Raw genomic sequence first — 15,299 nt, 5'->3', positions numbered from 1 at the left:
GCGTTACTAAAACTACCACAGCACTGAGCCACATAGAGCTGCTGCTCCACATATAATTCCTCTGTTTGTCTCTGTCAGCCAGCCAGGACTTCACTTTGTAATCTAATTATTTTTTCTCGTGGTAGGTTATATGTGTCTCGTGTGTCTCGTGTATGACGCTGTGTTGCCTATCAATCGAGGCCGGTGTCGTGCCAAAAAGTGATTGCCTGCCAGAATCTGATTTCTGGCCGCGGGAGCGCGCACGGCAGCCCGTTGAGCGGTCAGATCTTTACATTATGAAGTTCATGAATGAGATCAAGTCATATTTAGGCAGAAATAACCTTTGAGTAACTGTATCTGGCCTTCAATCAATTTTTGGCAGGTGAAAATGCCTATTTTGTGTTTTAATGGTCCTTTAAAGGGATTCCAAGCTGTCCTGTGAGCTCTAGTGTTTACATTATGAAGCTCATGAATGAGATCAAGTCATATTTAGGCAGAAATAACCTCTCAGTAACTATACTATGCCTTCAATCAGTTTTTGCGAGGTGAAAACTGAAATAGACGTGTCTATCACGTAGTTGCCATGTCTGATTTCGCTACAAACTACACTTCTTTTGGCCACAGTTGTAATAATTACGCAACAACAAACGTTAAACTTTCGAAGCCACATGCCTTTGCTATAATTACATTATAATACAGTTGTGTGTATCTGCATATTAAGACCGTTTAATCCAGAGAAAAGCAGACGTGTTTACGCTACCGCTCAACGGGCTGCCGTATGCGCTCCAGCGGCCAGAAATCAGATTCTGGCAGGCAATCACTTTTTGGCACGACACCGGCTCTACGCTGGGGCAAGAGGGGGCCGAGCCCCCTTAAATAAATGTCTTGCCCCCTGAAATCAAAATTTTAGAAGTTGAGAAAGCACATTTTAATATACTCACAACATCAATATACATTACAATTTGACAAAATGATCTGCAGTAGCGGAAAAATCCGCCGAAAAAGGGACACACGATACACAATTGTTGGTTGAAATCTGGATGAAGGATGTTTTATTTTATTAATTTATTTAGAAAGAAGACCAGCAGGAGCTTAGTCTTCAGGTGGGACACCTGGACAGGTCTGAAGGTAGAGGCATGAAAAAGTGCAATCCACTTCTCCAGGTTGGGGTTGGACCTATTTTATACAGTCTATGGGTTGGACACATAGACCGCTTTCAATGAAGAAAGCATCATTACTATAAGCACAAAAACAAAAGTGCTGGAGCATGATACGTGATGCCTCCTTTATGCCTGCCTAGAACCGTCCCTGCTACAATTATCGTCGCAGCCAGGTTTCATTGTGGTGGACAATAATTAAATTATTGATTAAGTTTTTGGGTGTTATTTTTATTAGAACTTTTGCATTTGTTTCCCATCAGGAGAGGGGAAGAAAAAAAAGAAATAGAGAAGATTAGTGTCATGTGTGCACTTGCATTGTTAGGGCTATCCCATAAATACATACCTATAAATAGATAGATAAAAGAAAATATAAATAAATACATTTCTTTCAGGGCTGTAAACTGTAGTATTATTTAGTTGGGATTCTCATATTTAGTCTGTTTATTCCATAGTTTTAAGTGATTTTTTAAAAATGTATATTTCTTTTTAAGATAACAACCCCTGCAAAATGTATATCTAATTTTAAATTTAAAATTTTTATTTTTAAATTTTTTTCTGCGTTTCTGCGCATGCGCGGCCCCGCTGTGCTTCGGCGCATGCGCGGCTTTCCCCCGCTTCTGCGCATGCGCAAGTTTTGCGCATGCGCATTGTCCATAAGACCGCGCATGCGCAGAACCGCCCCAAAGCCCGCGCGTGCGCAGAAGCGAAAACGACCGCGCATGCGCACAAGTGAAAACGGCCGCGCATGCGCAGAAACGGAAAGAGCCGCGCATGCGCAGAAACGCAGAAAAAAAATAATTATTAAAAAATAAAAAATAAAAAATAAAAATAAAATAAAAAATAAAATAAAATAAAAAAATAAGAATAAAGAAAGAAAAATTAATGTAAAAAAAAAGTAAAGAAGTAAAAAAGACAGTGGTGGAAGAAGTGTTCAGATCCTTTACTTCAGTAAAAGTACTAATACCACACTGTGTAATGACTCCACTCCGCTCATTTTAACTACCTAATAAACTTTTAAGTGGTTTAATTTATAAAAATCATTTTAAATGTATCATGTCTCAAAATGTAGTGGAGTAGAAGTATAAAGTTACATAAAATGTACATAAAAATACCTCAAAATTTTACTTTAAGTCCAGTACTTGAGTAAATGTACATAGTTACTTTCCACCATTGCTACCTGCCTCTTCTAACTTATACATATCACTTAAGAGTCCTCCTTCAGAAACTGTATGAGGATTAAAGGGATAGTTTGTGCATTATTATCCAAAACTTGGTACAATTATTGTCAATGCCCTCCTGAGGATAACCCTTTAAGGTTTTATTGATCGGCCCCTAGGTGGCACTGTGGTGGCAGTCAAATTTCATATTTGGTACCGTGGCCACACTATAACACTTAAGGCAATGAAATTCATAGGGGTGGTATAGACTGGCCCCAGTAACGCACACACCCCGACGGCAGCATGCCCCGACACGCGTGTACTGCGAGGGCCCGTTCAGTACTGCTTGCAGTCCTTGTTTAACTTTGCTCTTGCAAAACATCTGTATAAGTTCTACTAATTAGATCATTGATCCCTTTTATCTAGTTTATTTTCTTTTTTACTGCTCACAACACTAAAAAATTACATTAAAAATCAACAATTTATTATCAAAAGAATACGCTTCAATTGTTTTCATAAGGTATTATTTCTTAGAAGATACGATAAGGGGTGAGAGGTTTTATTATCACTCACTTTTAATACAGGGCAGTACAGTGTGCAGAGAAATAAAATTGTTTTCCCCAATCCCCGTGCAAAAGATATAAGTGTTTTCCTTGTTTATACAGACATGGATGCTTTTCTTTGGGACAAAAATGGATTAAGGCTTGTATTTCAAAAGACCAACATAATCTCCCTTTTTACCATGTCTCAATATTTCAGCTCATTGGTTCATTAAACTCAATTGTCGCTTTAAAAAACTATGTTAAATCTGCCAGATTAAAAAAACTAAAATTTCCTTAAGTCAGTATCACACTGACATGCAGACACTTCCACTTCATTTAACTAAGAGAGAGAGAGAAGGTCTGTGTCAGAAGTTAGAATTCAGGAGATGAGAGGGAACGAAAAGGGATATGTCAATGATTTTGTAATTCAGATGCTACTAAAATGAGTTCACAATCTTTTATTTGGTGAGCACAAAAGACATAAATCTATTGTAGGGTTCATGTTTTAATCAAACGCAAAGAAGTAACAATATGTGTATTCACAGCCATGTACAGTGTTTAATACAAAATTACAACAATATCAAAGCACTTCATTAAGATGAAGCCACTGGCAAGCATGATATACTTCAATATGACAAGTGTTTTGATAGTAAAAGTATCTTTATAAAAGTCATAACAGAGTTAAATATTTTGCTCAAAGGATTTTCTCTTGAACATATTTGTTTACTGTAAATATTGATATTGAATATAACTACAAACTGCATGAGTCAACTTTGTTGAGTGTATAAATGCTTTACATGTTGCCTATTATTACAGGTACTACTCATGATAAAAGTTGCTTTTATTTACAGGTCCCCTATGTGTCAGTGTTAGCTGCCGACCATTTCTAAAATTCCTTCAGAAAAAAGTGCTTTACAGTAAAGCTGCTTATAAAGTCAAAACTGGCTTCAATTTTCAAGCCTGCCATGATACATTTCTCTCATGTATGGTATGGAGGTTAGATACGTTCGGTTTAAGCTGAAAATGCCCTCTATATTATTCAAAAATACTAGCTAGTATCAGGATACAGAGTTATTTCATCTGAACATATAAACTGTTTAGTCTTACATTAGAGCAGCCATGATGCACGTTAATAATAAAAAGTTCATAACGATAAAAAGATATACAAGAATACCATCATTAACAGAGACAAATATTTTCAATACATCACAGAGGATACTATGGCATGTTTAACAAAGAGGAATAAAATAAGTTCATGTGTCTGTGTACAACATTCAAAAGGACTTTTAGAAAATATAGCAATTTGAAGATGAATTTCTAAGACCAAGAATTTTACCCTGTAAAACACAGACATCACGATAACCCTGTTAAATGAGATTTTTGTCTTTTAAACTAGTCTAAATCAGAGCACACAGAACAACAATAAAACTGCAAAAGGTCATCATCTCTTGTCTATAGCCTGTGTCAGTCTCTATGTGAACTGTCCTCTAACTCCAACAGTACTGACGTCTGAAACAGCCCAGTTTTAAGAACCTTCACAGACAACAGTATTTCCCTGCTGTCTGTCAGTAATGATTGACCTTTCCCACAGCAGTTTTATTGAATGCAGAAATCGCTGACAATTCTCACTCAGTTATTAAGACTGGATGATCGTTTGATATCTTCTCTTCTCGTCTACACTTAGTGCAGTGCTGGTTTATACTTCTTATTTGTTGTTTCTGGACTCATGCATGGGCAGTGTGCACGTTTTTCCTGTAGGGGAAGACAAAATTCAACAGTGAGATATTGTTGTCAGAGCGAGAACGTGTTGCAAACAGATCTAGCGGATGTCCAGCAGTCTTATCAATTGCTTTCAAGATATACTATGCAGGATCTTCCTTTAAAAAACAATCCATAGACTTATACAAAAGCCATTCCTCTCAGTTGAAGTGTATGGCAAATTAACTTTCATTGAGTCTGGTATGACGGGCAAAATTTGAATGTTGTGTTTACAAAGAGTAAGCAACAATTCCTGCATAATATACCTTTAAACTCAACAAACAGCTAAATAAATAAATGAACATACTCGTTTTTAGTAAGGGGAGCCTTGTCGCAGGTGACCTCTGTGAGCTGCCCCGCCTCTTTACTGAGTGTCTGAATCCCGTCATTTTGCACACTGCCTATGGGAGTTGGCAAACCCTTCAGGTTCACTTCTCTGCAGCCACACAAAGATTTAAATATGGTCATGACAACATGATGACACAAAAGGTTTTATTTTCATAAAAACATACATGAAACATGAATATACACTTCTACTTACCCATTAGTGGTTTCGTCTCCTTCAAGCATTTTGAGGCCTGGGACGTTCTGACCAAAGAATTTTACAGCAATAGACATAAGCAGGCCACATCGATTTGTGTAGCAGCAGGTGGCGTCTACCACCAGGAATACCACCAGGAAGATCACCATGACAATGCCAACCACACTGCCTTTAGTCATGCTCTGGCTGCTGCCTTTGCCTGAGGGAGGAGATAAAAAGACCTTACTAAAAGTATGGCAAACATTGCACAGTGGCAAGCAACACTTTTTTGTGAATGGATCTGTCATGCCATGATATTTAGGTGCAGCTAATCTCAGAACAATTTGTGTCACCGCTTCCAGTTCATAGTTTAATCCACATTTAGCATGATGTCATGTGGGAGGCCACATACCAGACTGTCCTGAGATGGTGAAGTTGAAGATGGTAGGGATAGAGGAACCATTAGAGTTGACTGCTGACACTTCCAGTACATAGTCTGAGCCATAGGACAGGTCTTGAAGTGAGACAGTGACAGAGTCAGACGGCAGCTGCATCTCTTTCCACTCAGCTCCCTCTTTATCCTGACAGAGCATCGGAGAGGATGGAAGTAAGTAGACAGAAACCACCAAAAGGGCAGTTCAGTAAGAAAGGTAGACAAAGACTCACCTGTTTGTACCGTACGTTGAACTGCAGCAGAGGATTTCCACCATCTTCCAACAGTTTCAGTGGGACAGAGAAGGAGTTGCCCTCTATTTTCTTCTCATCGGTCGACAAAACTGGACTGTCTGGTTCACCTACAGAACACACACAGGGGACAAAGAGAAAAACAAGAGTTGATGACAAACTAATCAATTAAAAAGAATTCATTCAATTTATATAGGCTACATACAGACTACTAAGCATGTCAGTTAATGTATTAATTGTTTAGTAAAATACTGCATGTACTTTACCCTCTAAGAATGGATGACAGTAGATAACATGGTGTCATCAGCAGCATGAATGGACATCAGGCAGCAGTTGATGATGTCATGGATTAGTTATGATGATGGTTACATGAGAAATGAATATGAAAAATTAGTGATGGCAGATAAAGCAGTCAATAAATGGTTGTCTTTTATATATTTATGTAAATGTGGACAGTTTCTGTTCAACCATCTAAATTATCTGTATCTCTTTTCACATTTCTACGGGCAGAGTTTTAACTTGAAGTAGGTGGGACTTAATTAGAAGTTGATATTTTAAGCCTGAAATTAATTGATCAGAAGTGGTATATTTATATATTTTTAATAAACTATTTACAGTAACTGACTCAAAGCTTCAGATCAGTGTGTTTGAGTATGGGAACTACAATGTCAAAAAGGATCTGTTTAATTTACGGTAAAATACCGGCAGCTGTGGTTGCCAGAACCTCACCATAAAAAATATAGTGAGTGGGATTTCTACAGTTTAAATTCTGTACTATTCCTTAATTTACGTTAAATAAGTGTCTACTACGGTGATATTGCAACTTATGATTTTAATTTCTGATGCAATTTGACAGTGTTTTACTGTAATTTCTGCAAATATTTTTACAGTGTAATGAAATAATAGTTACCAAATGTTAATTTTCCCAGTGTAAACACATTTGCATATCCAGTTAATGCTTCACACACAGTATGGAATTGGTGTGTTTTGACAATGTATGTCACTAATATGTTGTTAATGTGTGTAGCACCTACGTGATCCTTGGGTGCGGACAGTGTTTGCTTCTGAGAACTGTCCCACTCCCACTGCATTCATGGCAGCCATGCGCACTGTGTACCATGTGTACGGCCTGAGATTGTCGATAACTAGGGGACCTGCAAAAATCAAACAAAGGCACACAGTAAGACATCACATCAGCTATTGTGCAGAATTAAATGTAATTTATGGTGTAATCACAAATTCATAAACAATAAATTATTCACGGGTGGATTTTCTTCTTAGAGGGACAATATAAATATATCAAAAAAACTCTTTGAAGAGATGATTTTACCTGAAACTGGGACTGTAATCTCCTTCCACTGTTCCACTGCACTTTGCCTCCACTGCAGAACAAAATTTGTGATTGGTGTTCCTCCACTGATGGGTGAGTGTCTGAAGGAGAAGTGGACTGAGGATGGTCCAGGTGAGCCTGACAGGCATTGCGGCAGACCGGGCTGGGCTGTGTGTAAATAGAAAATTGTCAAATGTATGTACTAGTTATACTTATAAGTTAAGATTAAATATACTTTTCCTTTGGTAAACTTTTTTCTTCAGGGGCAATAATAGACATAAACTCCTACTGTATATTGCAACGTCTCGTGATGCATTTCCAGAGGTGCTGATAGCCATGCAGGAATACACTCCACCATCAGAGGGCACTACTGCATCAATCACCAACGCACCATTAACAGCACGGACACGATCAGTGGTAGAGTCCTGACAGAGGGAGGCACAAAAGGAAATATGCAGTCATATATTGGATCAAACATTAGTCTCTAAAGGCTCAAATCTTATGCTGTTGGGAGCCAGTGGAATTACTGTAGCATTTTTAGTATGTGCAGCTGATATTGTGTGTACAGTACAGGCCAAAAGTTTGGACACACCTTCTCATTCAATAAGTTTTTCTTTATTTTCATAACAATTTACATTGTAGATTCTCACTGAAGGCATCAAAACTATGAATGAACACATATGGAATTATGTACTTAACAAAAAAAGTGTGAAATAACTGAAAACATGTCTTGTATTTTAGAGCCACCCTTTGCTTACTAGAATATAAGACATGTTTTCAGTTATTTCACACTTTTTTGTTAAGTACATAATTCCACATGTGTTCATTAATAGTTTTGATGAATTTACAATGTCAATAGTCATGAAAATAAAGGAAACGCATTGAATGAGAAGGTGTGTCCAAACTTTTGGCCTGTACTGTATCTGTTTGGTATGTGTCCGTGCACTCGTACCACTGTGTGTCCAGTGTGCTTGTTGAGCCAGTGCATCTCAGGCTGAGGATGGCCAGAGACATTACAGGATACAGACACACTCTCTCCCACTGATACACTCTGCTGCTCTGCTGACACAATCACCTCTGGGGCCTCTGGGTGAAACATATCAAGAATCATTTTAGTACAACGGGATGAAATAAACGTCACTGTGTTTAAAGGTTGCTGTTAATTGATGAGTTTATTGTGAGCTAATGGAGCTTTCAGCCATGTGAAATAACCTTAAAATTGCACTAACCATAAACATGGAGCATAATGGTAGCACTGCTTTCAGATATCTTGTTGGTAGCAGTGCAGATGTACTCTCCGAAGTCATTCCTGGCAACAGACCTTATAGTCAACTGGCTGCTGTCTGAGTTAAATTCATGACGTGAAGGGTCGAATGGCTGTGGCCTGAAGAAGGAAATGAGAAGCAAAATACATGCTGAGTCATGCTGTAGGGATTTTTTAGTCATACATTATGGATTCATATCCAGACCCAGGTATCTGCAGAAACTTCTTAATTGGAGAAAGAATGAGGCCACAGGAGGACACAACATTAAAGGGATAGTTCACATTTTTTTGAAGTGAGGTTGTATAAGCTACTTATCCATAGGCAGTGGATTACCTTCAGTGGATGGTGTTTGGCACGCCCCAGTTTGGAGAGGCAGGAAGGAATACTGGCATTGACTCTAAGCAATGTACCGCTGGGGACATGGGGCAGTAGCAAAAAGTACTTCTTAAAAAAGGCCCATTTAAAAAAGTAATATTATTCTATGTTTATGCGAGGGGAACTGAAGCTGTTACCTATGCTCTCTTTGACAAATGCAATACTTTTGATCTCAAATGCAATACTTTTTATCTCGCAGAATCTAGGAGCTGCTGTTCTAATGCTGCCTCAGTTGATTAGTTTTGGGGACTTGGGTCTGTTTGGATTCACCAAAGTCACAAAGATGAGAAGAAGAGAGATGGCAGTTCCCCAATGGAACGGGCTGTCTGATGGCAAGTTAAAGCATTGAAAATATTCTAAATATAGTGTATAATTGAAGGTAGTGTGGAGTCTCATTCCCAAGTCATCAAATACCAACGCTTTGGGTTGGAGTACCTTGAATGAGACTCAACAGTGTGTACTAGCTTTGTCCAGAATTACATACTGTACCTTTAATCTTGTTGAATTTTGTTTTAGGGGGCTAAAATATGTTTTGTTGCTGCCTCAGTCCAGAGCAGTTTATTGCTTAACTTCTGTGCTGGGACTCCTGCCTGCTTCTCTAGGGGCGTGCTGACTGCCATCTACGGTAGGTCTTACATTGGCTATGGATACATTGTCAACATACAGATGCATACAACATACAAAATGTATGGAGAGACAAAATAAATGTGGCCAACTCGCTTTAAGACTTACATGGTCCAGCTGATGTTGGGTTTTGGTTGACCAGACACCAAACACAACAGAGAAACGTTCATTTCTGGGCCAGCCAGCACCTTTTTCACCTCTTCTCTTATACGCACAGTAGGAGGAGCTGAAGAAGGAATCATATTTTTGTCAAAGTTAGGCTTTATTTAGGCTTTAAATTGCGACTCAAAGTAAAATACTTTTTTTTTTTTATTTGTGCCTAAACAATGAAGCATCCCTCACCATAACACTAAATGGCTTAGTGCAGTTCACCAAATCAGAATCTTTGTGTCATAAATTATCTTTCAAACCCTTTTTTTTCTTGATGTGTACACGATACTCACCATTAACGACAACAGAGACAGAGAGTGGCGCGTAGACCTGCCTTCCTCTGATCTGACCCTGACACACGTATGTCCCAGCATCCTCTCTCCTCACTTTTTCAATGAGCAATGAGTTATCAGGCAGCTGACGCACACGCATTCCTGCTGAAGTGAGTGATGAGAGAACAGAAAGTAAGGAGTTATGTCTCTGCAGATTTCCCCAAGGTGGAGGAAAAAACTGTTTGTGGCACCCTAAGGAGAGAGCAGATGGACTTCACGGCACTTTTACTTCGTCTTTTTTGGGGCACTTCTCATCTTTTACTGCTGTGTGTGTTTACTATGAGAACAATTCTTCGCAGAACTGTTTATGTATTTTTAAGTAGCTTGCTGTATCAAATATCATGTTTCTTCAACATGGATTTGACTTATTGACTCTTATGTCAATTTTAAATAGGCATCAGTGTTTAGCAAATAAAAGTAACAAGTTTCTAACATGCCTCCACAGTTGCAAATGTAATGTTTTAACCATTAAAACCCTATAAACTGCAGGGAAGCTCCAGGTGTTGGTCTTACCATTAGAGGGGATTTCTTCTTTGTCTCTGAGCCAGTGAACATCCACTGCTGGCCGGCCGCTCACCAGGCATGGCACCACACTGTCTTTACCCTCCAGAAACTCATGGTAGACTTTGGTGCTTCCAAATGATGGACCCTCTAATAAAAGAGCAGAAGGTTAGGATGCTTTCTTTCTATGCAATAAATCAAGAGAATGAATGACATCATCAAATAAATGTCCTTACGAGTTGAATATGATCTATCTTTATTTTCCACTGTGGTGGCTTTGACTCTATACTCTGCACTAAGACAATCCATTTAGCATACACAAACTTTTACTACACAAAATAATGAGGAAGATCACAACAGGGTCTGCAGAGAGGTTGCAATGAGTTACATTTCAAAATCAGCTGCTAAACTAAGAAAAAGTACTAACATCTGGTTATTCCCAGAACTCTTGAATTTACCAGAAGTTGATAGATCCCTGTTGACTTTATAGGGTTCACTAGAGTTCATAATATTACACAATAAGAGCTGCAATTTTCCCAACTCCATGGTCACACAAACTATAACACCACCAAAATAAACTATAGAGGTTCAGCAAGGACTGCCATTTGTTACGTACCATGAACATACAGCTGTAGCCCCTTTTCCTCGGTGTGTCCGTTGTCATATTCACAATGACAGGTATACCTGCCTGCATCCTGCATCGTGGCTTTCTTAACGGTCAATTTAGAGGAAAGCTCATCTATTTTTTCCACCCTGTCTGGATCGATTTCTTCCCCATTGAGATGCCACGCTATTTCTCCCTCTTCCCCCACTAAGACATGAGACAAGAATTGATTTGATTTTTTTAGGAATTGAAATACAAATATCAGAGAATGGCAATTAAAAGCTTTTGGAAAAACATTTATTTCTAAATTGGCCCCCTATGGAAGCAACAATCATGGCCATAAAAACAAACAACATACATACAACTTCAACAGGTAGTAATCCAACTTTTTTCATTTCTACTGGTCAAATGTTTGAAATTACTCACCTTTACACAACATAACGATCTCTTCTCCCAAGTGAATATCTTGCTTACTGATAAGTATTTCCGGCTCTGCATCTAGAGGAGGAAAGATGAAGACTTTTGTTTTTCTTTTGATATTTTTTACTTTCCAAAAGGTATTTAGAACCCAATAGTTCTGAAATGTGTATGTCACCGATTAATGCTCTGTAGTGAATGGATTAGTTTTATGCCAAAACAGTCTGATTTTACATTTATACATATTTTTATCACTAAAACAACAAAAATATCAATTTAAGAATCATAGAGCGCTGAATATTGGTAATTTTTAAAAAATGGACTGATAAAATACATGTCTACCTTATGGCATTAAACTCAAGCACCTGACATTAAAATAATCTGTAATAAATACATGAGCAAAAACTGATCCCAACATGTAGATGAGAACTTTTATATGAAATTTACATTAATTTAAACAAAACCCAGAAAGCTCTGCAAAACCTGAACCTTTTCAGCTGCAAAAAGATTTCAATTGTTGAAAGATCTGGGGTTTTTGTTGTTGTTTTTTTTAAATCTTTTTCTAAGATCACAATCCAACCGAAACATGTGTTTTCCTTGTTTTTACAGACATGGAAAATTTAGATTTGGGACAAAAACAGTCAGTTATTGGTTATTTCCTGCTTACATTTCAAATTACCAACATAAACTTACTTTTGCAAACATTTTCAACACTTGAGCCATGCAGTGTGTATCAAAACATATCATTACAACACAGTTTATCATGATAAAATAACAAAACAGATCTTACCTGTGCCTTGCAGTGGCAGTAGCAGCAAGGCTATCTTCAGGATGAGAGCTGATGGGTTTGTCATGTTCACCTGACTGCTGATTACCAAATCGGTATGACTTCAAATCAAAACTCTGAGATCTAAATGTTTTGGTTTTTCAGTCAGGGCAGAATGCCCAAATACTTAATGAATAAAGTTTCAAAAACTGGACCAAAAATATGTCTCAAACTTTAAATATCTGTATCACGCTGTGATGCAAACACCTGTTTCCTATCCCGGGTATAACGGGAGAGGGTCTGTCAGAGGTTATATAGGGGCAAGAGAGCAGTGGATATGAGAGGAAATGAGAAAGGGGTGGGGGGAGAGTAAGAGAGAAAGCATGGCTCTTTCATCCTCCTTTAGCCCCGGCGGAGTTACTGTGGGTCATTCATGGGAAGAAATGAGAAGTGATGACTGATCTATGTTTCTCCTCCTCTCATTCTTTTATATTTCTTCTTTGTTTCTTATTTGGCTCACAATTGTCTCTTACTATCATTTGTTTGTCTCTATTTTTCTGTACATTTTAAACCTGTTATTCCTCCCTTCTCGCCTTGTGAATTTTCAATTGCAGTACTTTAATGGCCTGAATATCAGGTGAACAATATTGCCAAAGCATCAAGAACAAAGCAATTCAATAATAATTTGAGAAAAAAATACAATTCTTGAAGTAAACCAAAATAAATACATTTACAAGAAAGAACAAGAAAATCTCCACCCTGTTCTTTCTCTCTTCCTCCAGACCACCGGATGAAAGCGGTGAGCCAACCCCCCCAGGGGAAGAAGAGATGGGGAGAGATATTTTTATCATCCCATCGTTTTTTCCTCTCTCGTTTAAAAAGAATTACATTCTTCCCAAGCACACGCAGCAAACTGCACACAAATGCCAAATTTACCACACTGGCACCATTCACATGTCCTACATCCTTAAGGATGCAGAAATCAACGCACCTCAATGACACCTATTCTAGTGCGAAGAAAACATTTTCTTAACTTTGACAAACAGCCCATACTTGGTCATTGTAAAAGAAACCGGATTTGATTGTGTTGATTGTCTCGTTTAATCTTCTAATTCAAACACAAGCTATTCAAGCCAACATCACATCAAAGTAGACTTCAAGACTTGAACTTTGATTAAAGAAGTTCATTTTTGATTAAAGTCAGTGGGATGTCAGCCAGACCTTTCTCCACAGCACTATGTCAGCACTGGAGCCAGGTTTGGCGGCACCAATTATCATTCTGCTATAGGGAAAAAATGCTCCAGCTTGTTTGTATTTCTTTAAACCAATCCTGGGCGATGCTAAGCCCCGGATGCTCCGACCGTGTTTCTGCATAATTGGCATTGCAGAAGAGGAGGAGAATGCTCCAATAGCAGGCCTATCCCAACAGTTTACATCCCGTGAGTCAGACTACTGGCCTGTAGAAATATATTCAAGGCATTTGAATAAGCATGAAACGGTGTATAAGATTTTTTTTTACTTTCCAGGCCTTTCTCACAGAGGGCATTTTAATTGCATCAGTAACAGTTTCAATCACTGCAGTGTTGGGAAATAGGATTGAGGAAACCTTTAAAATTAATTTATTTGACTCCAACACAAAAACCTCTCACCTATTTCTCCGCGCCGATCGTTTGATGGGGAAGAATGAGTAGGAGATGTCCGAGTTCTCAATTTAGCTTTAACTGAAATGTGCAGTTACAGAGTCTCTGGGTTCAATTTACGTTTCCCTGACAACACATAGGCTGGTCAGTTTGCAAAGTTTGAACACTATACGTCTATTTTCCCTAAACCCAGTTTTATAGCCTAACAAAAGTTTACTAAGAATGTAGGTTGATCTTCATGCAGACTTGCCCCCTTAGATCTGCTGATTTGTCAGTTTATTCAATTTGTGTACACAAGTCATATCACTGGGCAGAGCCGTCTTGGAGTAAATGTATTTACAGTCCTTCTTCAACTATGTGTTTCTTTACCTTGTAACAGGTGGTCGCGGCCTTTAAGGCTTCTGAACGCCTCCCGGGTGTTTTAAACCTTCTTGTACCATAGTTTAACAACTCATTTTCATATTAGCACATGAGCATTGTAGCAAAGCAGCTTACATGATTAATCTATCAATGCACAGAGAGAGAGTACACACACAGACACACGTACAGAGAGAGGGAACTTACACACATACACACACACACAGACAGTCACATACACAGACACATGATTATTCTAACAGCAGACACTTTGACACCTCACAGTATATAGATATAGTATATAGATATATTATGGATATATTATGGCTATACTTCATTTAGTTTAACCTTCAGGCTCCAGGTTTTGTGGCGTAAAATGTCAAATGTCAAAGTGTCTGCTGTAAAAAAAATAATTAAAAAACAAAAATAAAAAGCAACAGATTTGAACATAAATTCCCTCAATTTCACGGTTGCCTATCACAGTCTGTGGGCACATTTCTGTGTAAAGAACTCAGGATGGTTTTGCTGTGAAATTCCAAAGTTTTATCCGGGGAAGCTTGTCTGCTGTTGGGGGACATTGGTTTCATGACAATGACCATGCTTTACTGAAACACCCAAACACTCGGCTTACGTCATTGCCCTTTCATCTTTGTGGTGTAACTGCCCGTTTGCGCTGCCAATCAACTTTTGTTCCTCTGGGTCCTATCACTTCTATTGGCCAACAGCCAGCCTGCCCCTCCCATCTCCCCCTTGATAGCCTATCAGTGTCGCCACACGGTCATCCTGCCAGCCAATGAAAAGGTTACAGAGTCCGAAGGGGCCACCTATCAGGTAGATTATCAGGAGGTGCTATTATGGCTCATTAGAATGGAGTGTGCTCATAATGAGGGCTGCTAACGAGGGCAATTAACAAGGGTGGGCATACTTTGACAGCTGCCCTACATCACGTTCTATCAAGCAGCTTTTTTTGGTCTTTTGCATTTGATAATACTGACAAAACTAATGTTTTAACTGATGCTGCTGTCAATACTGGGTTTGTGCAGAGTGGCCTAGCTGGATTTAAGGTTTGAAGAAAGTATCTGGTATTCCTCCAAACCAAAGCACCAGATCAGGAAGCAGGGATATTTCATTTGGCGTA

General features: G+C 38.6%; 1 protein-coding gene across 1 annotated transcript; it reads right to left on the bottom strand.

Moving 5' to 3' along the window:
* Positions 1-3,289: 3,289 nt before the first annotated feature.
* Positions 3,290-12,423, bottom strand: ncam3 (neural cell adhesion molecule 3). The gene is made up of 16 exons (XM_059339684.1): positions 12,189-12,423; positions 11,408-11,479; positions 10,994-11,188; positions 10,390-10,527; positions 9,838-9,981; positions 9,503-9,620; positions 8,360-8,514; positions 8,083-8,216; positions 7,420-7,555; positions 7,131-7,298; positions 6,835-6,954; positions 5,783-5,910; positions 5,529-5,697; positions 5,138-5,336; positions 4,904-5,032; positions 3,290-4,590 (listed from the first exon to the last, which is right to left on the bottom strand). Exons 1-16 carry the CDS (start codon positions 12,250-12,252, stop codon positions 4,563-4,565), a joined length of 2,097 nt encoding a protein of 698 aa, XP_059195667.1. The 5' UTR covers positions 12,253-12,423; the 3' UTR covers positions 3,290-4,562.
* Between the last annotated feature and the right edge of the window lie 2,876 nt (positions 12,424-15,299).

This window comes from Centropristis striata, chromosome 8 (genome assembly GCF_030273125.1).
Source record: "Centropristis striata isolate RG_2023a ecotype Rhode Island chromosome 8, C.striata_1.0, whole genome shotgun sequence".
NCBI lineage: Eukaryota > Metazoa > Chordata > Actinopteri > Perciformes > Serranidae > Centropristis > Centropristis striata.
The sequence above is the reverse complement of the archived record's forward strand: the minus strand, read 5'-3'. Positions and strand labels throughout refer to the sequence as shown.

Coding starts and splice junctions, on each gene's coding strand:
- ncam3 (XM_059339684.1), bottom strand. CDS start 12,252: ATGACAAACCCATCAGCTCTCATCCTGAAGATAGCCTTGCTGCTACTG. Junction 10,528..10,993: donor GCTACAGCTGTATGTTCATG/GTACGTAACAAA, acceptor CTCTTTTATTAG/AGGGTCCATCATTTGGAAGC. Junction 5,337..5,528: donor CACCATCTCAGGACAGTCTG/GTATGTGGCCTC, acceptor CTCCTCCCTCAG/GCAAAGGCAGCAGCCAGAGC.